Source organism: Gracilinanus agilis, chromosome 3 (assembly GCF_016433145.1).
Source record: "Gracilinanus agilis isolate LMUSP501 chromosome 3, AgileGrace, whole genome shotgun sequence".
Taxonomy (NCBI): domain Eukaryota; kingdom Metazoa; phylum Chordata; class Mammalia; order Didelphimorphia; family Didelphidae; genus Gracilinanus; species Gracilinanus agilis.
This window is the reverse complement of record NC_058132.1, coordinates 509,610,424-509,637,845: the sequence shown is the minus strand read 5'-3', so window position 1 is coordinate 509,637,845 and position 27,422 is coordinate 509,610,424. Positions and strand designations below refer to the sequence as shown.

Here is a 27,422-nt window from a genome sequence, read left to right as displayed (position 1 = left end):
CCACAAGGCATGCCAACTAGGTGAATGGGAGTTATGAAAAAGAGGGGAAAGGTGGCAGCAGAGATCCTGATGTTGGGAAACAAGGCTATTCTCAGAAGAAAGAGAAAAATTTGGAGGAATGCTAGGTTGAAGGCAGGGACAATGGTTAAGTTCCAGTGTGGACACATTAGGACATTTGAATAATCTTTGAGAATGGGAGTGGTGCCACAAGAATGTCCTCATTTTTTTAAAAAGAAAAGAAGGTCCTGTATTTAAACTCCTCCAAAGTATTAAAAGGTATTACTGAAAGTATGGTTTAAGAGTGCCTAGAAAGAGAAATGCTCACCAAGGTACAGTGAGGTTTAATTTTTTTTAAATCATGCTAAGTTAACCCCATTTTATTTTTTTATATACTTCCCAGAAAGGTAGAACAGAGAAATACAGTCCATATAGTATACTTCAATTTTGGCAAGGCACTTAACAAAGTGTCTTCATCAGGCAGATTGAGAATCATATTTTTGGTGTATATTAGTCATAAGTTATTTATTATTCAGATGCAGTGTTAATTGGTTTTCTTCTATTTGGGTATCTTAGTCTGAAACTTTTTTTCATAATTGCTTGCACGGCCAAAAAAACTTGATTAAAGAATAAACCTTAAACTAGATATAAGCATCTCATGGAGTTTCATAGGTCTCTTTTTTTGGCCTTAGTCTGTATAAAATTATTATCAATGATTTAGATCAAGTTATCAAATATGTAAACAGTACAAAGCTAGAATCAATTGCAAACTTTTTAGATAACAGTATCTTATTCAGTCATTTCAGTTATGTCTGACTCCTCATGACCCCATTGGGGTTTTCCTGAAAGATACTGGAATAGTTTGCCATCTCCTTCTCCAGTTCATTTCACAGATGAGGAAACTGGGGGAAACAGTTTTATGTGACTTGCCTAAAAGCACACAGCTAATAAGTATATGAAGCCAGATTTGAACTCAGAAAGATGAGTCTTCCTGACTCCAGGTTTGATTATATTGTGCCACCTAGCTGCCCAGATAACAATATCAGCATCCCAAAAAAGATTTTTTTGGGGCAGCAGCGGGGCAGCTGGGTGGCTCAGTGGATTGAGAGCCAGGCCTAGAGACTGGAGGTCCTAGGTTCAAGTCCGGCCTCGGACACTTCCAGCTGTGTGACCTTGGGCAAGTCACTTGACCCCTATTGCCCACCCTTACCACTCCTGGGCCAAGGACTGTCCCTAGCCTGGATGAAAAAGGAGGAGGGTTGGGCGTGGGGCTAGCAACCCCACCCTGTAAAAACTACATCTGCTAAAGAAACTGCAACCTAAAGTAGGGGCAGCTGGGCTAGCTCAGTGGATTGAGAGCCAGACCTAGAGACGAAAGGTCCTAGGTTCAAATCCGGGCTCAGACACTTCCCAGCTGGGTGACCCTGAGCGACTGTGTGACCCATTGCCTACTGGTTGTGGCCCTATGCTCCTAGAATGGAGTCCCAGGATAAAAAAAAAAGATTTTGACAGATATATAGGGCAGGCCCTGACACCTGAACCCAATCAGTTCAGGTTTGATTTGGGAACTAAAAGAGGCATTACTTAAATCATAAAACAGATACCAGAGGAGATTTATTTAGCTTTAACATAAGGATATACAACAAGAATATAGTGGTGCATAGCATCTGTAGAAGTATCACATTCTCTCTCTTCCCTTCCATATAGATATTCATTTAGTTAGCAGGGCAGGATGTGGTGACTACCATGGTCTTCAGATATTCACCAAGTTGGAGGATGCCCACTCCACTTGGGTAGGACTTTTTATAGCCATAGATGACCAGGAAACTGCATCAAGAGAGTCATCAAGAGCCAGTCAGGGACTAGAATAGCTGTGTTGCCTTTTAGGGAAGACTAATCCCTTTTGGAAGGTTAGAAGGGAATATGCTTATACTGTCACAATTGGCTGTCATGATCAGTTGAAATATAGTCCTATTACTAATAATCAACTTCACAGCTATAATATAGGAGAGGCATGGCTAGAGAGCAATTTGTATGAATAAATTAACAAATGGCAATTGGAGTGTAAGTTCGTGAGGAATCATCAGTATGAAATGGAAGCTGAAAAAGCTGATACAACCTTAGGTTACTTTAATGGAAACAAAATGAAAAAAGATACATTGCTATTGATTTTGACCCTAGTCAGAACACATATAAATACTGTGTCCAGTTCAGGATACTTCATTTCAGATGGACACTGTTGATGCATACCAAATTAGGAGAGTTAGTATGACGGAGGGGCTCGAATTCATGTCACAAGACCATCAGGTGAAGGAAAGGGGGAGGTTTAGCTTTTAAAAGAACATCTTAAAATCCTCAATTGACAACTCCTAGGAATTTGATAGCTAAATTCAAGAGCCACCAAGGAAAAAATACTTCAAGCAGCCAGAAAGAAACCATTCAAATACCATGGAGCTACAGTTAGGATCACCCAGGACCTAGTGGCTTCTACAGTAAAGGAAAAGAACATCTTAGGAAGTACATTATAACTATCTTCTGGGGTTTGTCATTTGAAAGAAGGATTCGAATTTGCCCTGTTTGACTCCAGAGGGAAGAACTTGGTGCGACAAATTTTGGAGAGATTTAGGTTCAATTGAAAGGAAAACCTTCTCTAAAAACTAGAACTGAGCAATGTGAACAATGTCCTCTTCTTTGTGAGTTCTTCATCACTTCATGATTTGAAGCAGACCCCTTCTCGGGGATATTGTAAATGGCATTCCTATCCAGTGTAGATTGGACTAGGTCAGGGGTCGGCAACCTTTTTGGCCGTGAAAGCCATAAACGCCACATTTTTTAAAATGTAATTTTGTGAGTGCCGTACAGTGCCCACAGTGTGCGCTCCTGTAACAGCGCCTGAAAAAAAATTGACTTTATGGCTCCTGCAGAAAGAACCATATCTGGCCCTCAAAAGAGCCATATGTTGCCAACCCCTGAACTAGGTGAATTCTGAGATTCCTTCCAATCCTGAGATTCTATGATGTTGTAAGTCTGAGAAAAGAATAAAAAGTGTAAACATGAAGAAATTGGATGAGTTAAATACAACGTTGGTTTTTTTCAGAACTTCCATGAAACTAGCAATATTATTTCTACCAGGAGATTGTAGTCAACTTGAAAGTAAAAACCCACAGTTTTAGTGGTATTTTAAAATCCATGTGCTAACCCTACTTGGTTCTACTGTCTTCTAAATTTAACTGTCTAGAACTGTTAGGAGTAGCATCAGACATTGGGGATAACTCGATCTTTTTTAAAGGGAATAGAGAAAAAGTAGCAGCTATCTGCCATCATGTAAGACTGAGTACCTAAAATCTAAGGAATCTACAGAGCCTGATGCAGTCTAAAGCTAGATTCAGATCAATAGCAAGAAATTTGCCTTCTCTCTCTTGTGGGCTAATGTTGCTGTTGCTGCTATTCTGTTAGGAGTTGGAGGAGGATAAATCTTCCTGTCCTGTTAAAAGGGAATTTAGTAGTCTACTTTTGTCTATGACCTTATATGCCATTTTTTTTCTTTTCAAGTAGCTCTCACTTGGACAGGTAGATGGCAGCAGGGACACAAAAACTTTTCTTTTGATATATATATTTTTTAATTTAAACCTTTGCCTTCTGTCTTAGAATGATTCTAAGGATTAGTTCCAAAGCAAAACAATGGTAAGGACTAGGTGATTGGGATTAAGTGATTTGCCCAAGGTTGCACAGCTAGGAAGTATTTTGAGGCCAGATTTGTTGATTCCTTTTTTAAAGAAGAATTTAAACATGAGGATTCAGAAAAAGAATTAGACACGTAGTTACACAACTTTCTTTTTAGCTCTGAAAGCTATCTGGGGCAGATACCATATATGTTTCTCTATAAAAGGTATTCTATAATAGCATTAGAGTCCATGTGTTATTCATGTCTTTTATTATAATCTGGGCTTCTCAATGGAGAACCATTAGAAATGCATCAGGATCTTAGTCAGTTAATAAACATTTATTAAGCACTTTCTATACTCCATGTTAAGTACTGAGAATTCAGTAGTATTCCATCACCATCATATACCACAATTTGTTCAACCATTTCCAAATGAAGTGACACCTTTAGTTCTTTGCCATCACAAAAAGAGAAGCTATAAATATTTTTGTACAAACAAGCCCTTTCCCATTTTTTAAAATCTCTCTGGGATACAGACTAAGTAGAGGTATTACTGGATCAAAGGGGATGTGTTGTTTTATAGCCCTTTGGGCATAATTCCAAATTGCCCTCCAAAATGGTTGGATCAGGTCACAACTCCACCAGCAATGCATTAGTGTCCCAATTTAAGCACTGAGAAGTCAAAAGACAGCCCCTATTCTAAAGGAACCCAGAGTTTAATGGGAAGAGACAAGAAGATGTAAACAACTATATACAAGCAACCTATATATAGGATAAATTGGAAATTTATCAGTGGTTCAAATAATCAAGAAGGGAGAGACATTAGAATTAAAGGAGATTGAAGGTGGGATTTTAACTGGTAATGGAAAGAAACCAGGAAAGGCAAGAGGCAGAAATGAGGTGGGAGAACATTCCAGACATGGAGTGAAAATGCCTGAGGTTGGGATACAGAATATCTTGTTGGAGTACCAACAAGGAGGCTAGTGAACTTAGATCACAGAGTATTTTGGGAAGTGTAAGATGTAGGGAAACTAGAATGGTGGTTGGTGGGGCAGGTTTTAAAGGGCTTTGAATGCCAAGCAAAATTTTATATTTGATTCTTGAGCTGATAGGAAACCACTGGAGTTTATTGAGTATGGAGGATCACTTTGGCAGCTGAGAGACTAGAGTAGAGAGACTTATGGCAGAGACCATCCGGCAGGCTACTGCAATAGTCTGACATTATTATGTCATTATCCAATGTATTAACATTATTGTTCTTTTGTGTGTTTTTTCATTAGGATTTCTTTTTGGACTTAAGGGAGCAGAAGGAATTGTGGGTTTCCCAGGCCCTTTGGGGATCCCAGGGACAAGAGGACAAAAAGGATGGAAAGGTAAGATCTCTTTGATATATAATGGTGGTATGACCAAAGAGTTGGCCTGACAGTCATAAGAAGCTCAGTTCAGATTTGCCTCTGACATATACTGGATATGCCATTGGGGCAAGTCATTTATGCTCTCAGTGTCTTCAAGCAATTGTGGAAAATTGCAAATTGCAGAAAAATATAGAACAGGTCTATATTGGTAGAGGAATTATTAGTTTTCTATGCTAGTGAAATATTAGGTCTATATTCTAATAATAGGTATATTTTTCTAAATTTAAATAAAATAACCAATATTTAAATAAAATAATTTTTAAAATATCATTTCGATCCTGGCAATCCTGTAAACATGATGGTAGTATATCCTACTGGACAGGGGGTAGTCCTTGCAGTCAGGAAAGCCTAGGTTCCAGTCCTATTCTAACTATGTGACTCTGAACAAGTCACTTAACCTCTCCATACCTCAGACAACTCTCCAAATTATAAGTTAAGATAATTTCCACTCTGCCCTTCAGTGGAGGGAGTTTCCATATTGGGAATTCCCTACTTCTTTGCAATTACAGATCTAGACCAACCAATAAGCAAAGTCTAAAAGAAACAAAAAGTATTTTAGCCTGAAGGTTTATTTTTTTAAAACTATTCCATTTTCTCCCTTAGAAATTATGTTGATAATACAAAGGATGAGTGAGCCTTGGTTTCTATAAAGTCAACAGAAGTTCAGTTGACCTAGTCAGTCTAAAATTACTTTTCATTGAAAACACTCAGTGTGGATGTCATAGTACTAGGCTATTTACTACAGAAATTACCATCCTTGTAAAAAATCAACCTTATTTTGGTATAGAGTCAAAAAGCATGGAGTTGTTGCAAGAGCTCAGATTTAGAATTGAATCTGGATTTGGACTTCAGGGAAGTAGCTAGCTACTTCTCGATATCTATCCTCATCTGTATATAAAGAGAATTGTTTTTTTTTGTTGTTGTTGTTGTTGTCTGTCATTTTTCAGTTGTGTTTGACTCTTCATGACTCTCTCTGGGGTTTTCTTAGCAAGATACTGAAGTAATTTGCCATTTCCTTTTCCAGTTCATTTTATACATAAATGTTAAGGCAAATAGGATTATTAAGTGAATTGTACAGGATGACACAGCTAGGAAGCGTCTGAGGCTAAATTTTAACTCAGGAAGATGACTGTTCCTGATTTCAGACCTGGCACTCTGTGCCACCCAGGTGTCCCAGAAAATGAATACCTGCCCACATAACAACCTATAGGTAGACTCAAAGATTTGCAAGTCACTCAGTTATTTCACAGTAGAGAGAAGACTAGAACTGATACCAAGTGTAGTGAGTTTTTACATCACATCATTTCCTGCTCTGCCCCAACTCCCCCCTCACCCTACTGTAAGTTCTTATGTGTTTTTCGGTACCCATTTATGCTCAGATCAAGTCATTTTATCTCCAAGAATCCCATCTATACAACTTTAATCAATAATGATCTCTCCTTCCTTTTGGTGGTCTACACCACAACTGATCATCCATTAGTGTATGCCCAAACTAGTTTCACAGAACTGTATGAGTTTTTATCAAGATCTTTATGAAAATAAAATACAGTTGAATTTTTTTAATTACTTAATATATGTGCACTCTGTTTTTTTCTTTGTACTTGATTCCTTAGCACTTACTTGATTTAGTGCCTGGCATGTATAGGTGATTAATCAATACCTAATTGATTCTCTCTCCAGTGAAATTATAAACTCCTCAAGGGCATTCTTTACTGCTTCTTTTGTATCCCTTGTAATACTGAACACAAAATTTGATAAATAATTTTCAGGTTAAATTGCCTTTTTTCCCAGAAAAAGAGTTTACCTTTTCTCTGCTTCTTCTCCTTGCCATGACAGGTGACCCTGGAGACTGCAAATGTGGAGTTCCTTCTGTAGGCCATCCTGGTCCACCAGGACCCATTGGTCTTCCTGGTACAAATGGAGAACCTGGGAGAAAAGGAGAAATTGGTGATCCAGGTCCGCATGGTATTCCTGGTTTCTCAGGCTTTAAGGTGAGAGCAAGGAATGGATCTGGTTTTTTTACCCACATTGGCAAGAGAGCTATCAGTCATGGAACCAGATATTTATAAACTTAAGCCTTTCATCCTGAAGTTAAATGTTTACTACATCCTTATTGTACAATGAACTTTTAAATCATTAAAATAACATAACTTTGTGCCAGTAACACTCATGTGCCTTTCTGGACAATAAAACATACTTCCAGAGGAACTTTTAAAGTCTTTCGTGATTCAAGAGAGCAGAAAGGAACGTAATCAAATATGGAAATGCCATGTTAGATTTAAACTAAGCAAACAAAAACCAAGCCAAAATTATAATGTGGAAAATCAAATTATATATTACAGTTTTCAATATTAAAAAATTTCCCTTTTGAAATTTTTTATTTATTTTATTAAATATTTCCCATTTACATGGAAAAAATTTTAACAATCTTTTTTTTAATTTCAAGTTCCAAATGATCTCTCTCCTTTTCACCCTTTCCCCCTTCTTGAATTTGATGTCATTTATGCTCTCAGTGTCTTTATACATTTGAAGTCATGCAAAACATATTTCCTTCTTAGCAATGTTGCAAAAGAAAGCACAAAATGAAACAATAATAATAAAGAAAGAAAGCTGTTTTTTTTAAGTGTGCTACAATCCGCATTCAGAGTTCATAGGTTCTCTCTCAGGAGGTAGATAGCATTTTTCATCATAAGTCCTTGGAATTGTCTTGTATTATTGTCTTGATCAGAATCACTAAGCCTTTCTCAGGATCATCCTTACAATATTACTATAACTATGTGTAATAATCTCCTGGTTCTACTCACTTCACTTTGCATCAGTTCATATAATTCTTCTTAGGTGTTTCTAAAACCGTACCTTTCATCATTTTTCACAGCACAATAGCATTCCATCATGTAAAATCCCCTTTTTTCCCACCAACTTTCCTTTTCATAATGAAATGTTCAGTCATTCAGTCAACTTACATTCATGAAGCACTTCCATTGTGCTTAAGCCCTTCTTCAGCACCTGGTACTATGTTTAGTGTTCCAGATATAAGGAAAAGCAAAACAATGCCTTTTCTCAAGGAGTTCACATTTTAATGAGAGAGACAACATATTTTTAAATGTATAAACAATATCATCTTAGGGAGTGGGGAGGAGCGATAGGGAGGAAGAGAGAGTGGAAAGGAGGAAGAGAATTTGGAACTCAAAATTTTTGTAAATGAATATTTAAAAATTGTTTTTATATATAAAAATAAACTAGGTTAAAAAATAAAATGTACAAGCAAAATATCATGTAGAGTAGATGGAAGGTCATCTAGAATTCCTCTTGATGTTGATTAAAGACAAGGCTTTTTTTTCTATTCCCCTGGATTTCTCCACCATGCCCCTGCTCTAGATGCTCTACCTCTCCCTTTCCTTGCCTTCTCACCTTTTTGTATTGTCTTCCTCTATCAAAATGGAAGCTCCTCGATGGCAGGGATTGTTCTTTACTTTCTTTGTTAACCAGTATTAATGTGCATGGTACACATTGACTGACTGACTGACCAACTAAACCACCTTTGTTACAGTGCCCAGTATGAGGCACATTCTTTAGATAACTTTTACCTTTGAATCTGGCTAAAATTGATGAGTATTTCATAAAGAAAGCATCCTTTCAAGCCTCACATACAAAGCCGCAAAGGAAATTTCATGTCTAATAATGCATGAAATTTCTTTTCTTTAGCTCTTCTATACCTATCAGCTTGGTAGTCTTTTTTACAAGCTATTTTAAAAGACCATTTGAAATACATCTTTCTGCACGAGCACGTTTTTAATTAACCAGGGGCTCAAATGTTCATTTCAAATTTTGGGCACAGAAACTGCCCCTTTTCTTTCCAACTTAAAAGAGAATGGCAAGAGACTTACAAAACGAAATTGTGTTTTACATATTCTGAAAAATCAAACTAAATTTCAAGAATATCTGAGCCAGGAACAGATGGCTTCACTTCATGTTGTAGGAAAACTTCAGCGAAAGATAGAATTCTCCTAGGGCACAAGGTCACTCTATACTAGTAATTGCTTTGTGGCACAGGAGTATTCTGAAAGAAAATTAAACTCACCACTTTATAGATTCTGTGCCCCCGAGTTTCTAAGAAAATAAACAAGATGGTCAAGCAGAAAATACTGAGTGGTGTGCTTTATTTCAGCAAAAAGCAATTTTATTCTAAATCCAGACTATCGATGATAGCATACAATTTTTCAACTATTTATATGGGCTTATGTTTGGGGGCTTTGGTTTTATAAAATCACTCACTTACAAAAATTAACAATATGGAATTATGTTTTGCATGATAATACATGCATAACCCAGATCGAATCACCTGCCAGCACCAGGATGGGAAAGGGAAAGGAGGGAGATAAGTTCAATCATCTAACTAAGGAAAACTTTGTAGAAATTTATTTTTATGAATAATTGATAACTTGTTTTAAATCCTTTAAAAAATGAATTAAATGCATAAATCCAGACTATCAAAATATGTAAAAGTGGCTGAGGAATTAAGAATACTGTAGGTGCTAAGAAGTATGATATTCTGGTAAAGGTAAGGAATCCTCTAATTAAAATCTTTTCTATTTTGTACAGCCAACTATTTAGGATTTCCTCATGGTTTATGATTGTCTTCCCCAGTCTGCAAAGAACTGTCAATTGATCAAAAAAATTTTTAATCTCTTTTTAACAAGTATATCTCAGTAAATCTGCATAAAGGAACTGCCATAATTTGCCACCAAGTAACATCACCAAACTTGGGCAGAGAATGATCACCCATCATGAATCTCCTCATTTCTGCTCGCCAGCTCACTTATTTGTTATTATTTTAGGTTTGAATTCTCTAATGAACTTTAAAATAAATAATGATATAATAATAAAATTATAATAAGACTCATTTCTAAGGTGTTGTCTACTTTAGAGAAATATTAGAGGTTCTACTCTGCCATCAGTTTACAAGAAGAGTAGTTAACAATTCAGGATTTTCATTGTCCCTTGTTTTATTTATTTAACCTTAGTGTTTAGAGTTTGGGACTCTATAATCTGTTGGATCTAACCATAAAAATCATCTTGCTTCCACAGGGTAGCACTGGCACTCCTGGATTACCTGGTCCTAAAGGGCATAAAGGAGACTCTAGAACAATTACAACAAAAGGTCTGTATGTTGTTGACTAAGCCTTTTTATAATCACTTACCTTCTGAATATGCTCATTTTGAGGATGGCTTTCACACTTTTAAAAAAATCTTCCTAGGTAGCAGAGGTGACCAAGGCACTCCTGGTATACCTGGTTTGGAAGGTGAAGACGGCTTTCCAGGGCAAGATGGGCTAGATGGTTTTCCAGGTCTTCCAGGTCTTCCTGTAAGTTTTTATGTGTTTTTTCCCTCTAAACTATTGAACTAACTTAGAGATATCTCTATTCTAACTCAGAGCTCTTGTTTCTTATAAATCATGTCTTTTAAGTACGGAAGTAGAAGCAAATGACGTAGGCGGTACCCCTAAAGTTACTGAACATGAGTTATGTCCAGGTAAGTTTAGTGAGCAGAGAACAAATAGTTTAGGGCACAAAACAAGATCCTTTCAGGAGGCAGTGGATATTAAAAACAAACAAACAAACAAACAAAAACAGAGTATCTTTTTCCTATACGCAACATGGCTTAGATTGAGATAGACTTCCTGCATATTAAATTTTCTTAAATATGTATTGAAGGGCAACTATGTGGCTTAGTAGATAGAGAGAAATGATGTATTCTATCTGTTAAAATTGAAGTTCAGTGAGGACAGCTAGGTGTCTCAGTGGATTGAGAACCAGACCTAGAAACAGGAAGGAGGTCCTGGGTTCAAATGTGGTTTCAGATTCTTTCTAGTTATGTGACTCTTGGAAAGTCATTTAATCCCCATTGCCCAGCTCTCGCTACTCTTCTGCCCTGGAACCAATATACAAGGTTGATTCTAAAATGGAAGATAAGGGGTTTTTTTTAATTGAAGGTCCTTAAAGACAGGAATTATTTTTTCATTTTACCTACATATCCCTAGGACTTAGTACATTATCTTGCCCATAGAAGGAGCTTAATAAATACCCATTAAAATTGTAAACTTAAATTTAACAGTGCACAAATCATCCTCCCTTCTTTTGTTTTTCCTGTTCAGTCATTTTTGTCTTGTCCAACTCTTTGAGACCCCATTTGGGGTTTTCTTAGTAAGGATACTGGAACGGTTTGCCAATTCCTTCTCCAGCTCATTTACAGATGAGCTACTGATGCAAGCTTGGTTAAGTGACTTGCCTAAGGTCACACAGTCAGTCACTGACATCAGGCTTGGCACTCTGTCCATTATGCCATCTTGCTGACCTTATCTTGTTGATTCCTATTTAAATCCTACAATTGTATGCAGGGTTGTGTATTTTTTTTATTTTTTATTGATAATCTTATTTTGATAGAACAGACAATTTTCCCAACAAACACCCAAACAAAGCTCACCACAAAGTAAATTTCCCTCAAACAGTTAAACAAAACCTTCTAATCATGGTGACTGATAATCTGCCACTTTCCATTTCTGTGGTTTACCAGTTGTTAGCAGGAAGTATGCTTTCATTTTGATAATTAAAAACAATACTTGTTAAGTCCACAATTCTGGGATTTTCTTAGACTGTTCAGTAGAACCCAGATTGCTGACAGATGCCATCATTTCCTTCTTTAATCGTGGCTTCAAAAAGAGTTTTTAGAACTCAGCGAAACAGAACAATTTTATCATCACCTTTACTGAAAGTACCATCTTCTCTTCCTAGCCATGATCACTGCCTTCTCTGACTTCTTGTTATGAGATCAAGAGGGCAGCAAACATTGAGCACTTACTAGGTTCTAGGAACTTTGCTAAGTCCTGGGGATAAAAAGACAAAGATGAGATGGTCCCTGCCCTCGAGGAGCTTACATTCTAAGGAGAAGAGGCATGTGTATTCTGAAGTTATCTACAGACTACTTATACAATTAATACAAGCTATTTTGGGGAAGGAAGGTACAAACCAGTAGGAGGATCAGGAAAGGCTTCACATAAAAGTGCCATTAGAGCCAAGCTTTGAAAGAAACCACAGGACCCACACAATGGAGGTAGGGAGGGTGGCCATGCCAACAATTTTGGATATTCAATGCAAAAACAAGCAAAATGGTTTTATATATACCTATATATTTTTGTCAAATGATGACTTCTCTAATGGGGGAAAGGGAAGGAGGAAGGGAGTTACTAGGTATTTTAATGTGACAAATAAAAAAGAAGAATTCTTTTTTTGTTAATTTTATCTTTATTTTATTCCAATAACAAATTTACGCATAAGTTTTCCAAAGTGACATGATTCATGTTTTCTCTCTTCTCTCAGAGTTAACAAGCAAATGGATTCATTTTTAAAAATAAAAGAAATAAAATTAAAACAATGATGCTTTGAAAAAGAATGTTTGCTTTTTCCTGTCCCTCTAAATCTTTCCCTTTAATACATTCTCTTTAATAAAAGTAAGTGATTTTGGTTAACTAGTAGAATGTAAACTCTTTAAGGACAAGAGTGGAATTTTATCCAAACCTTCTCTCATGGAACTTATCACAATGCTTTGCGCAAAAAGAAGATTTTTTAACTAATCATTTAACTAAGAGGATCATTTAACTAATTGAATTCAGGATACTTTTTTGTTGTTGCTTAATCAGTTAGTTGTATCTGACTCTTCCTTTGTGGGGAGAGATATCTTTGATGTTGTAAATGTATATATTTTAAAAGAACAATTTTATTTCACCCAGGGTGATGGCATCAAAGGTATTCCAGGAGATGCAGGTTTTCCAGGACTCCCCGGTTTAAAGGGCACTCCAGGAGACATTGGTCCTCCAGGCCTAGGTCTACCAGGCCCCAAAGGTGCACGAGGCCTCCCTGGTGACCCTGGATTAAGTGGGAGTCCTGGCTTCCCAGGTCCTCCAGGCCCCCCAGGCACTCTAGGCCAAACAGGTACGGTTGAGTTCTCTCTCTTTTCTTTGAAAGAAGTCATATATGATAGTGGAAGCATTTAACCAGCAAAATATTCCCCAAATACTCAAGGGCTGACTCTACTTCAGTTTCACCTAAGTTGCCTTGTGGGTCAGAACAAAGTATTGTTCTGCTTTTTTCCATAAACCCAAAATGGGTTGCTTTGCTTAGAATTATCTGACCCTAGATTCTCTTGTGCCCACCTAAAGCTTGCTTTCTTTATAGAAACAATATTTTTTAGGGCAAAACTTTGAAGTAAATGAGCAGGCATGGTAGTTTTTACAGTGTATATCCATGCTTTCTGCCTGTCTCTCTTCCGTCACAATTTAATGGAAAAGGCAAAAAATAGCCATATGTTGTTTTCTTAATAACCTTGTTATTTCATTGTGTCTCATTCTCAGATTGTGATGCAGATGTGAAACAGCCCATTGGCCAGGAGATAATTCAACCAGGTACTAAAAAAACATTTTTTTCTCAGAACAATTTTAAATTTTTGGTTTTATAGAATAGATGACCTATTTTATTTTATTTATTATTCAATTTTATAACTAAACATAAAAAATTTTAATTTACAATTTAAAATATTGGTAAAAATTATTATTTATTATATCTATAAATTATAGGTATTTATTGAATGTCTAATGTATGTGGCATACTAGATATTACAAGTACTTACAGAAGGGCTTTTAGGTGGCACAGTGGATAGAGTGTCAAAGCTAGAGTCAGGAGCACCAGGGTTCAAAGCATACACTTCCTAGTTGTATGACCCTGGGAAAGTCACTTAAATCCCATTGCCTAGCCCTTACCACTCTTCTGCATTGGAACCAGCACTTAGAATTGACTAAGACGGAAGGTAAGGATTTAAAAAAAAATACCTACAGATATTTGGATAATGCACAAGAATACATATTTCTTTAAGCATTTAAATTAAGACATTTGAAAATAAAATTAAAACATTTAAAAACATAGGATTTAGAGACAGAAGAACCTCTAGTCCTTTCCCCTCATATTACATATGGGGCAACTGAGTTCCATGGAGGGGACAAGGTCTTGCCCCAAATCACCCAGAAAATACATGGCAGAACCTGAATTCAAACCCAGATCTGACTACTAAGCACACATTTACATGAGTGAATCAGGATGCTTTTATCATTAGTATCATAGGTGAAAAACAGTTTGTATTCAATATAGGAAGACAGTGTCCGAGTTTTAAGATTTAAAGGACTGAGGAGCCAATAAGGAAAGCAGGGAGAGGGTAGGAGGCATGAGAGGCATCCTATATTCATCACCCATCACTGGAGATCTTTCAGTAGATGCCAAATGGCCATTTATGGAGAGCATTAAAGATGGAATTCCTGTTCAACTATAGGGTAGAAGAGAAAACTGTGACATCCTTTCCAAGTTTTGGATTCTGTGACTATAATTTTGTCATCTCGTGATTGTTCTTCATTGATTCATTTACATCAGCTCTTGGTCCATTATTGTTTCTTCATAGCTAGCCTAAGGCTTTCAAATCTTTAGAGAGTAATCACCTTTGTTTATTTATCTAATTTATCTGTGTAGGGACAGCTGGGTGGTTCAGTGGATTGAGAGCCAGACCTAGAGATGGGAGGTCCTAGGTTCAAATATGGCCCCAGATAACTCCCAGCTTAATCCCATAACTCCAATTCCCTAGCCCTTACCATTCTTCTACTTTAGAACCAATACACAGTATTGATTCTAAGACAGAAGGTAAAGGTTTAAAATAATAATGATGATAATTTATCTACGTATCTCCAACTGCTTGGTCTTTTACATAGGAAAGGATAAATTTTATGTGTAAAAAGTTTTGTAAAAATTTGATGTGTAAAAAAGATGCATAACTCTTTGTGCATCCTGAAATTGTTAAATCGTTAAATGATATGGGATACATAGTTAAGTTTTCTTTTATGACAAAACTAAAAATATTCATTTCACTTGATTTTGTTTTTAATTGGAATGAAACTGCAAATTATAGATTTTCTGATAATTATGTAAGTAAGGGTCTGGGGTCAGATTTGAACTCAGGAATCTATTGAGCTGATACTTATATATTTAGTCTAGTCTCATTTTGAACAGGTGTAGCGGTCTACAAAAACCTCAAAGAACCTACAAGGATCACCCAGGCATTCTAAGTCAGTCTACAAATGTTCCATTTACAAAAAAAGTACAATTAGTTTTTTAAAAGGAGGGCGGGCTAACTTCAAAATTTGTTTATTAGACTTGGCAAAAGGATGAGGCTGACCCAGCAGGAAGAATTCCAAGACAAACAGACATAGGATGAATGAAACGCCCAATTGTCCTTTGAAATGGACTTTCTTAGAACAGACACAAGCAATACCATATACTTCTCAAATTTAACTGCTCTCATTATTTGGTCTTGGTCTGCATGAAGCAATTAATTTATTTTGGTTCATTTTGAAGGTATTTAAAAATCACAAAAGAGTAATAGATTCTTTAATTGAAAGATAACTATATCCATTGAGATAGAGCTGTGACACAAAAAAATTCAGAGGCTACCTGGTGCCATGAAGAAAGTTTTAATCTGTAGTCAGAAGACATTGGTTCAAATTATGGCTCATCCACTTGTATGATCATGGACAATTCCTTTAATTTGCCTAGAGTCTCAGTTTCTTCATCTATAAAATGAGGAAATTGGACTACATTATCTCTAGGATCCCTATAAATCTAGGAGTGTGTGAAAGAGGAAGAGTGCTGGGTCTGAAGTCAGGAAGACAGGTTCAAAGCTGGACTCGGGCACTTACTATAGGAACCCAGGCAGGTTACTTTAATCTGTCTTCCTAAATTTCCTTATCTATAAAATAGGGATAATAATAACACCCATCTTACAGGGTTGTTCTGAGGATCAAATGAAATAATATTTGTGAAGCATTCTGCAATTCTTAAAGCACTCTAAGTGAATGCTAACTATATTATCTATAATCCTTTATTTTTTTATTTTTATTTTGAATATTTTCCCCTAGTTACATATTTCATTTCTTTCCCTCTCCCCCAAACCGCCCTAACTCCCCTTAGCCAACACACAATTCCACTAAGTTTTACATATATCATTGATCAAGACCTAATTCCATATTATTGATAGTTGGACTAGAGTTATCATTTAGTGTCTACATCCCCAATAATATCCCCATCAGCCCATGTGTTCAAGCAGTTGGTTTTCTTCTGTGTTTCTCCTCCCACAGTTCTTCCTCTGAATGTGGCTAGTCTTCTTTCTCATAAATCTCTATAATCCTTTAAATGGGATTCACTTTTATCCACTGGAGATGATCTCATTCATCTCAGCTTATAATGAAAACTATTCCAAAAATAAGGAAAGAAATGAGTCATTTGCCTGTTGGGGGGGGGGGGAGTTTGAACTACATTTATTTCATTTGCATTTTATAGAAATTAATATTTTTGTCTCATTGCATAATGAAATTAAGTTTGCATTTGCATCAGAAAGCCAGGAACATTAAACCATTAAATTGCTCTAATAAATAGTGGTAGCCACTTTTAATACTAGTGCTTTTGATGTGAACAACTCTAAAAGCCATGAGATTCATCACAGATTATTTCAACTTATCTTTTTTTTCCCCTCTTCTTTTTAGGTTGCATAAGAGCCCCTAAAGGATCTCCAGGACTGCCTGGACTGCCAGGATCTCCAGGTAAAAATTCTCAATAAATGTTTAAACTTTAGCTTCTTCCCCTCAGAGTTCCCCCTGAAGTCTGAACTATAATTTTTTTTAATTTTTCCTCTCTTTCTTCCTCTCTCTTCTTCTGGTCTCATGACCCTAGTCAGCTTTTAGAGGTTCATTTACTCTTCCTTTAGAAGTTAATCTACACTCGTGGCACCTTGAACACTAGCTACAGTGACTCACACCACAGACTTGGTTTCATTCATTTCTTTATTGCTGTTCAAAATACGTGTCATGACCATCCAAGGCAATGGTGTAAGCCAAACTGAAGAGGAAGTTCCAGGTCACAAAGTGCTTACACTCAGAAAGTGTTGAAAGAAAAATTCTTTCTTTTGGGTTTTTCCCTTTTTGAATGAGACAAAACTCAGGACGAAGAAAATTAAATGGAGTTTATTAAAAGTATGTCAAGGTAGAGGCACATTTTTGTCGGGCTGATCCCTGGGCATCAGCAAGATCTCAAGATGGACCAGCTTTTTATTATACAATTTTAGTAATGAGATAAAGACAATTATGATAGGTTTACATCAGCAAAAGAGGTTGTGGTCCTTGTATCTTTTCCTTCCTAAAGCAGAAGGATATGACTATTTGCAGGTCATAGATAGTGATGGGGTGTAACTTGACTACGTGACAGACAGAGTGACCCCTTCCCTCCCTTCCCAACACTGATTGACCAACAGGGCTGGAAATAAATGGGTCAACCTAACTTTTAATAACAGAGATGGCATAAACTGTAGTAGATCACCCCTGAAATGTATAGACTTCTTCATCTAAGACCTCTCCAAGCTCAGGATTTTCCCCTGCAAGCGAGGAAAGGAAGACTATAGCTTTGTTTATTACTGAGCATTCCCTCTATCTCCTAGCAAAATGAAAAGCACGTAGAGAAAAATATTTCTTTTCTTTGAGTTTTGGCTAGGGAAAAAATGGAAACAAATAGGGTTGCGGAGGTTTTACCCTAAAACCTAGGTTTTATCCGTGGCATTGAATGAATGCATTGTCCAACATCCTAATGACAAATCTATCTAAGTACATGATCCTTTATAACACATCTTGACTCCCAGCCAACTTGACTGCTCACTCAGGAGCACAGTTTTTCCACTGCATAGAGAAGGGTCCAGGTGGCCACAGCTGTTGCAGCGTGGGCCACCATCCAGTGGCTTTAGTCCCTCGGTGAGGTGCCATGTTTTAATGAATAGCTGGCTGCACAAAGCAGAAGAGGACACTTCCAGACATGCCCTTAATCTTTGTGGGCAGGGAATGGAATTTAAACCCTGGGAGTGCTTTAGGGAAGGAATTAATGTTATTAGTATCACACCGGAAACCAAGATTCCTCTGGCTACAACTGAAGCTTAACTGAAAGAGTGTATTCTTATATTTCATTGACAATGGTGTGTTAGTGGAAGAAAGGGGAAATGCCATGGGCACCCAGCTAATCTCTGGCTTGCGTATTCTTCCTGACCCACTAAAGAGATCATTTCCCCAAAGTGACGGTGGTTGTTGTTCATTCGCTTTCAGTTAGATCTGACTTGCCATGGTCCCATTTGGTGTTTTCTTGGCATAGATACTGGAGTAGTTTCCTACTCCAGCTCATTTTACAGACGAAGAAACTGAGGCAAACACGATCAAGTAACTTGCCCAGGGTGACATGGCTAGAAAATATCTGAGCCCATTTGAACTCACAAAGATGAATCTTCCTGATTCTAAAGCTCAATGCTCCATCTACCGTATTACCTAGCTGCCCCAAAGTGGTATAATTAGGAAATTATTCATTTTAATTAGGAAAGAGTAAAAATTAGGCATATATTTGCTAAGCTTTAAAAGCATCACTTAAAAGAGGAAAATGTAAAAATTAGGTATACATTTGATGAGCTTTAAAGGCATCACTTAAAAGAGGGAAGCGTAAAAATTAGGCATACATTTGATGAGTTTTAAAAGCATCACTTAAATTAGGGAAGAGTAAAAATTGGGTACACATTTGCACAGCTTTAAATGCATCACTTAAAAAGAGGAAAGTGTAAAAATTAGTTATACATTTGCTGAGTTTTAAAAGCATCTCTTAAATTAGGGAAGAGTAAAAATTGGGTATACATTTACTGAGTTTTAAAATCATCTCTGAGGTACAATCTCATGGAAACAGTGGAATGAAATTATTTTTTAAAAACAACATTTGGGGACAGCTAAATAACACAGTGGATAGAGTGCCAGGCCTAGAATCAGAAGGGCCTGAGTAAAATCTGGCTTCAGAAACATCCTAGCTGTGCAAGTCATTTAACCCTGATTGCCCAGCCTTTGCCAGCTCGTCTGTTTTAGAATTGATACTAAGACAGAAGGGAGAGTTTAAAAAAAAAAAGAACCATTTGCATCATTATAATGAAGAAGGTCCTTCTTCTTAAGCATTTGCAGAAGAGAGCATCATGGCACAAGGTAAAGAGTGTTGGATTTGCCATCAGAGGATGTAGGTCGGAATCCTTTCTGTGACACTAGGACATGTCAGTTATGTCTCTGGGCTCCAGTTTGTTTATCTGTTACAGCTCTCACTATATGATCTTTGCTTATGATTTTCAACATAATAAACTCCCACCAATTATGAATTCCAGTCTGGTATTTATTCCAGTGTTTCTTAACCTGTGAATATAATTCCTTTTTAAGGAGCGAAGAAGGGGAGTTCTTTGGAGAGGTGGCAGACACTAGAGTTTAAGGGCTTCCAAGGGTTGTTTGGCAGAAGCGGAACCTCTTCAAGACTGAAACTGCAGGCAGCTAGATGGTTCAGTGGTTCAGTGGACAGAGAACCAGACTGAGACACGGGATGTCCTGAGTTCAGATTTAGTCTCAAACACGTTCTGGTTGTGGCAAATCACTTAACCCTCATTGCTTAGTCCTTACTGTTTGTCTACCTTGCAACTAATTCCCAGGTGATTCTAAGGCAGAAGGTAAAGATTTTTTTAAAAAATAGATAAACTGAAGTTTTAGGGCATGCAAAATTTAAGGAAATGACAAGATAAAAACTTTGAGAATCAGCGACATAAACAAATACCTATACATAGCATATTTATATGTGACACCAGCTTCTAACAAAATTAGTTAAGATTTTCCTCATATTCAATTAAACTGAAATACTGAAAAGTTTATGTCATTTTAGCTATGGGTAACATGTCCCAAACTATTTTAGAAAGTAGACCTGAAAAACAAATGTTTGCTTCCTGATAATTAATAAGATGAAATCAGACTTTCAGCTTCCCCCTCCATCCCTGCCAAAATGAACTAAACGACCGATATAAACTGCTAATTGTTTTCAAAATTGTCAGTGCCATTAGTATTAAAAACCTTCCTTTACATTTAATGTTTCTATTCACTAATAGTTAGCATGACATTCTTCAAGTCCCTGGAAAATTCAAAACATTTTGAAATTCTTAAATTTCTCCCCATCTCATATAAGTATAGCCTTTTTAATTCTTGTCCTCTGTGCAGCTGTTGAAGACCTTAGAAGTTATTTACACTTTGTTAATCCCTCATATATCCCCAATTCCCTAATTCTGTCTGAGGAAGAAAGTCTTCTGGCATGGACTTTAATCTTGAAAAAGCAAGTTTCATTTATGTATCAGAGACATTTATAAATTTCCAGGGTAGATTAAGGAGGGAAAAAAAACAACCTTTTCCATCTCACGAAACTATCATCAGTTTTTCCTATACATACTAATATCGTAAAAGTCATGAATCCAGTTTTTGCAATGAGACAATAGTTTTAGGAGGCAAAATGTTGGTGCAATGTGTCCTTTATTCAATTCTAATAAAAATGCTCACAGCCCGATTCCTTTAATCTGGCCTACTTCCTTTTAGGCCCTAGACCAGTGGATCTGGGCCAATGTACATGTCTGTTTTCCATCCAATACATCTGTTGTTCAGAGTTCCTTTGAAAAGAGGCTTGTTATGTCCCTGAACACTGGTTTAGGCTTATACTTTCATGTGTGTTTGTTTTATGAAATAGATGTGCTCCTAACAAAATTAAATGGGAACAAAAACCTTCTTTCCTATCAGGCTTATATTATAATTCTCAGAGAAGATTAAGATCTTCATTTATGATTCATCTTCAGTTTGCACTGGCTCCTAACACTCTCTGTCCACCTCTTCAAGTGAAAATGATTTACAGATGCGCTCATGACTGGGTCATCAATTTTTTTAATCCCTTGACTATAAAAAGAAGTGGACTATACAAAGTGTTTGGTGAATCCTTTTACAAATTGAAAATTCCGAATAATCACTCCCTATTTTATCTGCCTTATGTGCCCTGTCACCCAACACCATACTGAATTTTCTCAAAGTGAGACATAGCTGTAATTAAGATCCTAGAAAGTACAGAAGTAAATCCTTGTGGTAAAATGGATGTTTCCCTTGGCCACACAGTTACTAAGGGTTAGATATAGAAATCTCTGCATTGCTTCCAGGCTTTGAGTTATCCACAGGAGACTTTTAGGGAGGGTTTGCAAAAAATGAGAAAGATTCACATTTTGGACCTGAAGCCTCACTGACCCACAGTAACCTTCCTAAAGTTATTAGTTCCATCTCTTACAGCCAATCCAGGTAACTTGCCTTTATCTTTTACCTCGCACTCATTCCCTGACCTTCACTCCCTTTAGTTGATTTAAACTATCTTTAAGTCTCCATAATGAATAAAAGCATCTTATAGAAAATTTTGGTGCAGATGCTTTTATTCATTATGAAGACTTAAAGATAATTTAAATCAACCAAAGAGATTCTTTTTATAGCATCTGACTAGTTGAAATAGAATATGTATTTATTTGCAAGGGAAAGGAAGGGTTCTGTGATTGCTAAGAATCTTATATAGTTAAAACTTTGTGACTTACGCCAGACCACCAGAGGAAGATTCCCAGAAAAAGAGAGTTCATTATTTGTCGACCATGGGAAGAAGTTTTCATCTGAAAATTAATTAATTTAGGAATAATTCTATTTGGACCCATATAGAGATTTTCCAGGAAAAAAATAGCATTTTTATCCTAAAATTATCTTTAGTTGATGAAATCAATATTGATGGTAGTTGTATTGGTTGGCACCAAATAGAGGGTAAAAAAGTTCTAAGTAAAGTTCTGTAAAGAAAATATAAAAACCCTTATTGTCTTGGCATTTGAAGAATACAATAGGGAAAAGTTTACAAGCTTTTGTTGAAAATTACCTATAATGGTAGAATTCCAGAGATAGAAGGGCCTTAGATAGCATTTTATCCCACCTCTCATTTTATAGATGAGCCAGCTGAGGCTTCAAGATGTCTTTGCAGACAATAAAGAGATCATTTAGTTAGTTTTCTGAATCAAGTCTGAAGAAATTACCAGAGTGTCAAAGATTTATCTGCTTTCGTGTGGCTTCTTTCATTATCTTAGTAGTTTACTACTCCAGAGAGACCCATATTAACCATGTATAACTAGAGAGTCACTTCTGGGTCTCATTCCTATTGAGTTGGTTACACAACGTACATCCAGGCTGCCTCCAGGTACAAACACACAAGCTTGTGATTTAAGCGTTTCTGTTGATCAGTGTAATTATTCCTGAACAAAGAGACTCTCAGTGTGCTCTCTGTTCTCTTTCTCCCAGTAATTCAGTTAGACAGGTTAAGCACATTACAGGTGTCTTGGGATTCTGGTACTCCATTTTGCCATTGATTAATGGAATCCACCTGGACCTAGTCAGAGAGACCCTCGCAGGTGATCAACACTTTTACATACAGGCTGTTCTTAAACATAACTCTAGTTGATTTTAGAAAACTACATGGCAGAAGTAAACACAACTAACCCTCCAGGATTGAAATGTGCCTAAGTGCTTTGAGGATCAGTTTTTTATCCAAAGAAGTGAAAAAAAAACACAAGATTTAGAAGATCTGGAAGGAAAATTTAGCCCTGAATAATAGAGACAGAACAAGGATGAGGTTAGAAGTGAGATTGGTCAGGATTAGCTACCCAAATACAACTTTCTTTCAGAAACAAAGTGACGAACTCTCCTTTTTGGAGAACATGTTTGTCTTGCTCATTAAGCTGCAACCTGAAATAGACAGTGGCCTTTGGTGTGATTAACAACCTTTTTCATTTAAAAGTTAATAAATACAATTAAGGAACTTGAGGGTGGATTGCCTTTTTAAAATTTTTGATCACTATCTTTTGCTTTTATATCACTTTCAGTTCCAAATATATTCCCTCCTCTGCTACCAAAGAGCTATCCCTAATAACAAAAAACTTTAAAAGAAAGAATTCCACAAAACCAAACGAAGCATCATCCAGATCTGAAAGTATAATGTTCTACATACATCATCCCCCACCTCTGCAAAGAAGAAATGGAGGTGTATTTTGGGGCTTGTATTTTCTTATTTAAATTGGGGGAAAGAAAAACTAACTTATTATTAAGGTGGTATACCCCCCCAAAATTAATTAGAACATTGTAATACAAATAAAGTTGCAAGAAAAGTTTGCTGCCAAAAGCTGCCAACCTGGCATAATCTTCCGAAGTAGTGGAAAGATAAGTAATACATTTGGAAAAAGATTTTGCATAAATATTTTTATAAAAATATTTGAAGTTATTACAAGTTGATAAAAGTATGCCATAAAATAACATCTATTTCCAGTTAATAATGCTATAATAATGAAAGTTCCTACCTTCTGTTATACTCCATATACACAAAATTAATTACGCCTTGTAAAGACCATCATGCTAACCTAGGGAGCCCCAAAGGGTCACTAATATTCAGTCCTTGACCTCAAGATATTTATAGTCCAAATGGAGGTATAGTGCTTACCTAAGTAATTCTAATTCAAAATAATGCTTGATATGTATTAGAGGAATACAAAACAAAATGTTATGTAAGACGCAAAGTGAGGGAAATGCTTTTATTAAGCAAGGTGATTAGAGAAGGATATGTGGTGCATGTGGCAAATGAATTGGGTTTGTTAAAAAAAAAGCAAAGTAAGGGAGGAAGACATTTCAGGTTTAAGTCACAGAGGTAGGAAGACATAGGATATATTCAGAAAGAACAGAAAGTAGGTCGGTTAGACTGAAATTTAGAATATGTGATAGGAAGTAAAATGAGACAAAACTAGAAAGTTAAAGGAGGAGCATATTGTAGCAGCTCTACATGCCAACCAAAGGAATTTGACCTTTAATTGGTGGGTTGTGACTCTTACGGTTATTTTGTTGATTTCACCTCCTTTATTGGTGGTATGGTATGAGAACCAGCCTGGTTTGTGTCAATAGTCTTCTTTGTTCTCTTATTAATTACTGCTATGATAAATTAAGAATGTTTTAAAAGGTCCAGTTCTTTCCCCACCTTTCATAACCATCAGTGAATTTGAAATGAAGTATCTGACCCTTGCAACATTTTTCCTTGCCCTAATTAGGGCCATCATCTTCATCATCAACAATGAATATTTTCTGAGCAGTCTTTGTAGTATCCTGGGTCCAGAAATTATCGTTAAGAACCCTTACCATCAATCAAATGTAGGGGTCATTGATTTTGCTTCTTCTAACATTAACCATGCATCTAATGAATTTATTTTTTAATAAAATACAGGTAGAATTTTGATTTCCATTTATGAGGAAATTTTCCTCTGTGTTCCAATTCTCTCTTAAAACATCCAACCCTTAATTATCCCAACAGTTAGTAATTCATACATATAAATAAAGAAGGTTCCAGATAATTTATACTGAACCTGTCGAAAATCCAAAGTTCAACCATGTCTCTTCCTAACATAGATATCTCTTAGACCCCTACCATCCCTATGACACAGGAAAGCCTCTGAACAGGTGTGAGAGCCAGGCATTAAACTGAAGAAGAGCTTGTCTAATATATAAAGGTGATGGCATTGCCAAACCTGGAATGGGGCTCTGAATGGGACTTCCCCAAAATGAGGGCACACACATGCAGTGCAAGTATGTGTGTCAAGTGATGCACAGCTATATAGTAAACCTATTTCTGGAGCATGTCTTTCTTTAAGCAAAGAAGGTCCACCCACATACATCTGAATCTATGCAGAAAAAAATGGTCAATTCCCATTTCCCCTTTTCTCTCTCACCTTATTAAGAAGAGAACCAAAAAAGAAATTACTCTCCCACAGTTTCCCGTGCATGTCACAATAATAATGTGATCAGATTAATTGCTTTTCAGGATTGAAAATAATACTCAGACCCAATAAATGAGCCACTTGCTTCTTTTCTGAGGATATCCACCCACTCATAGGTTTTTGAAGGTTGCTTCCTATCCATATTATTTCTTCTTTGGCATTCAGTAGGCTTGTACCCAAGGCCCTGGCACTGCCACCCACCTAGCACCTGCTTCCTAAAGCTGAGCTGGGCAGCCTATGAGCAGGATAGCTGTTTTGGAGGCTTTGATTATAAACATTAGATTTTTGTTTGGGTATTAGTCTTGCTAGGATCTTTACAGATAAGTACCATTTTGAATGCTGGAAATTGTTTTTATGTTATCAGCTTCTTGTTATCTCCTCCATCATAAGATCATTTAGGATCCGAGGTTTAAACTGGTCAAGGACCAGTTATCTGGTGCAAACTCTCATTTTACCCATGAGGGAACTGAGGGTCCAGAGAAGTTAATTGGTTTGTTCCAAGTTACACAAGTAAAAAGTAGCAAAACCAAGATTCAAACCTAGGTTTGACACCAAATTCAGTACTCTTTCCATTAGACCACATTGCTTCTGATACTGAAATGATTGTGTTATGTATCATGAGCTGAATTGCCTTTTGTCCCATCTCTTCCAAACCTATCCATATGGTTTCTTTGGATAAATCTCATTTGTTGTTTTTGGCTCTTTTAGGTACCAAAGGTCAAAGAGGAATTCCAGGATTTCCAGGTGCAGATGGATTTGTGGGGCTCAAAGGATTTCAGGGAGATGCAGGTCGAGAAGGATTTCCAGGCCCACCAGGTAATTAGGAACACATAGCACCCAACCCCTTGGGCTCTAGAAATGATTTCTAGTTTTATCTACAGTAAACACATCTCCATTTTTTCTTTACCATTTAAATATTTCTTTTGATATATCCTTGTCTGCTTACTATTTCTTTGTTGAGTAAACATGGTTAACCCCTTCATGGAATAACCTCAGATATTGACCCTTATGTGAAGTTTTCCTCTGCCCAACACTGAATTTTCATGGAAAATATCCATGTGGAAGAGGAAAAACACTGATTCAAAGAACTTGTAAAGGTTTTCTCTAAGTCAGGTTCCTCTAGTTAATTTAAAACTTTTGAACAAAAACATGTTTCTTCTGAGTGTTTGTTAATATTAATGGTATAGGCAGTCCTCCCTCTTGCCTTTTCATCAATTTGAATGGTGCCAAACCATGCATCAGACACTATTTTTAAAAGGTCTATATTTTGTTACCAAAGGAATCCACTTATTTGCCAATTTCCAGGAAAAATATTTAACATGTCTCAATATTTCACTATACCAGTGTTGTGGGATTGGCATCTAGTGGTATAAAGCGTTTTCCATATTTAGCATTCCAAAAAAAATCAAATTCTTAATTCCTAGCTAAGGGGTGGGGGGCATTGGCAGCTCTTTGCTACAGGATGATCTCAGAATACTAATGAACTACAAGTTCAATATGAATCAAAGTTGTGTTATGAAAAACAAGAAAGAAAATGTAGTCTGTTGTTGTTCAATCCTTTCAGTCATATCTGACTCTTCATGACCCCAATGGGGATTTTCTTGGCAAAGATACAAGAATGATTTGCCATTTCCTTCTCTAGGTCATTTTACAGATGAGGAAACTAAAGTAAATAGGTCTAGCTACTCTTTAATTTGGTCTAAAAAAAAGCATCACATCCAGGATTGGGGAGATCCTTCCTTACTTTCTACAAACATATCCATTTCCCCCCTCATTCTCAAAAAAATTCTCACTTAATCCATGTCCTTTCCCACTAGCTGTTTTCCTATATCTCTCCTCTCTCTTGTTGCTAACCTCCTTGAGAAGGTCGTGTACAATTATTTGTCTCTTAATCTCAAGTTCTTGAGTCTGGCTTTCAAACCTCCTCAATCAACTGAATCTAGTCTCTCCAAAGTTGCCAATGACCTATGAAGAGCCAAATCTAATGGCCTTTTTTCAGCTTCTTGACTTTTCTGTGACCTTTGACATAATTGATCCCATTCTCCTCCCTTATCCTCTCCTCTCCTCTCCTGAGCCTGGTTCTCCTGGTTCTCCTATCTATCCGACCACTCCTTTTCAGTCTCCTTCACTAGATCTACAACCCAGGCTCACCCCCTAACCATAGGTGTCCCTCATTGCTCTGCTCTGGGCCCTCTACACAAGATTTTGCTTGATGATCTCATGATGTCCATTGGATTCACCAATAGTGTCTATGAGGATGACTCTGAGATCTATCTAGGCAGCACTGATCTTTCTCCTGAACCCCATTCTTCAATTTTTAACTGCCCCAAACTAGATATCTCATAAGTATCTTAAACTCAACATGTCCAAAACTGAACTCATTATCTTTCTCACCCCAAACTTCTCCTCTTTCTAACTTTTCTATTACCATTGAGTGGTACCATTGGTGTAGTCATCCAAGCTAGCATCCCAGGTGCCACATCACTCTTTCTGGACCCACTTCTTATACATTG

The 27,422-nt window shown here is 36.8% G+C and overlaps 1 protein-coding gene across 1 annotated transcript in view; it reads left to right on the top strand.

Moving 5' to 3' along the window:
* Window positions 1–27,422, top strand: part of COL4A2 (collagen type IV alpha 2 chain) — a 273,590-nt gene that overhangs the window by 204,402 nt on the left and 41,766 nt on the right. The window contains exons 21-28 of the mRNA XM_044670533.1: window positions 4,942–5,034; window positions 6,913–7,067; window positions 10,165–10,237; window positions 10,335–10,441; window positions 12,863–13,064; window positions 13,484–13,534; window positions 16,709–16,765; window positions 25,618–25,725. Coding sequence (XP_044526468.1) covers window positions 4,942–5,034; window positions 6,913–7,067; window positions 10,165–10,237; window positions 10,335–10,441; window positions 12,863–13,064; window positions 13,484–13,534; window positions 16,709–16,765; window positions 25,618–25,725 — 846 coding nt within the window. The remainder of the gene's footprint in view (window positions 1–4,941; window positions 5,035–6,912; window positions 7,068–10,164; window positions 10,238–10,334; window positions 10,442–12,862; window positions 13,065–13,483; window positions 13,535–16,708; window positions 16,766–25,617; window positions 25,726–27,422) is intronic.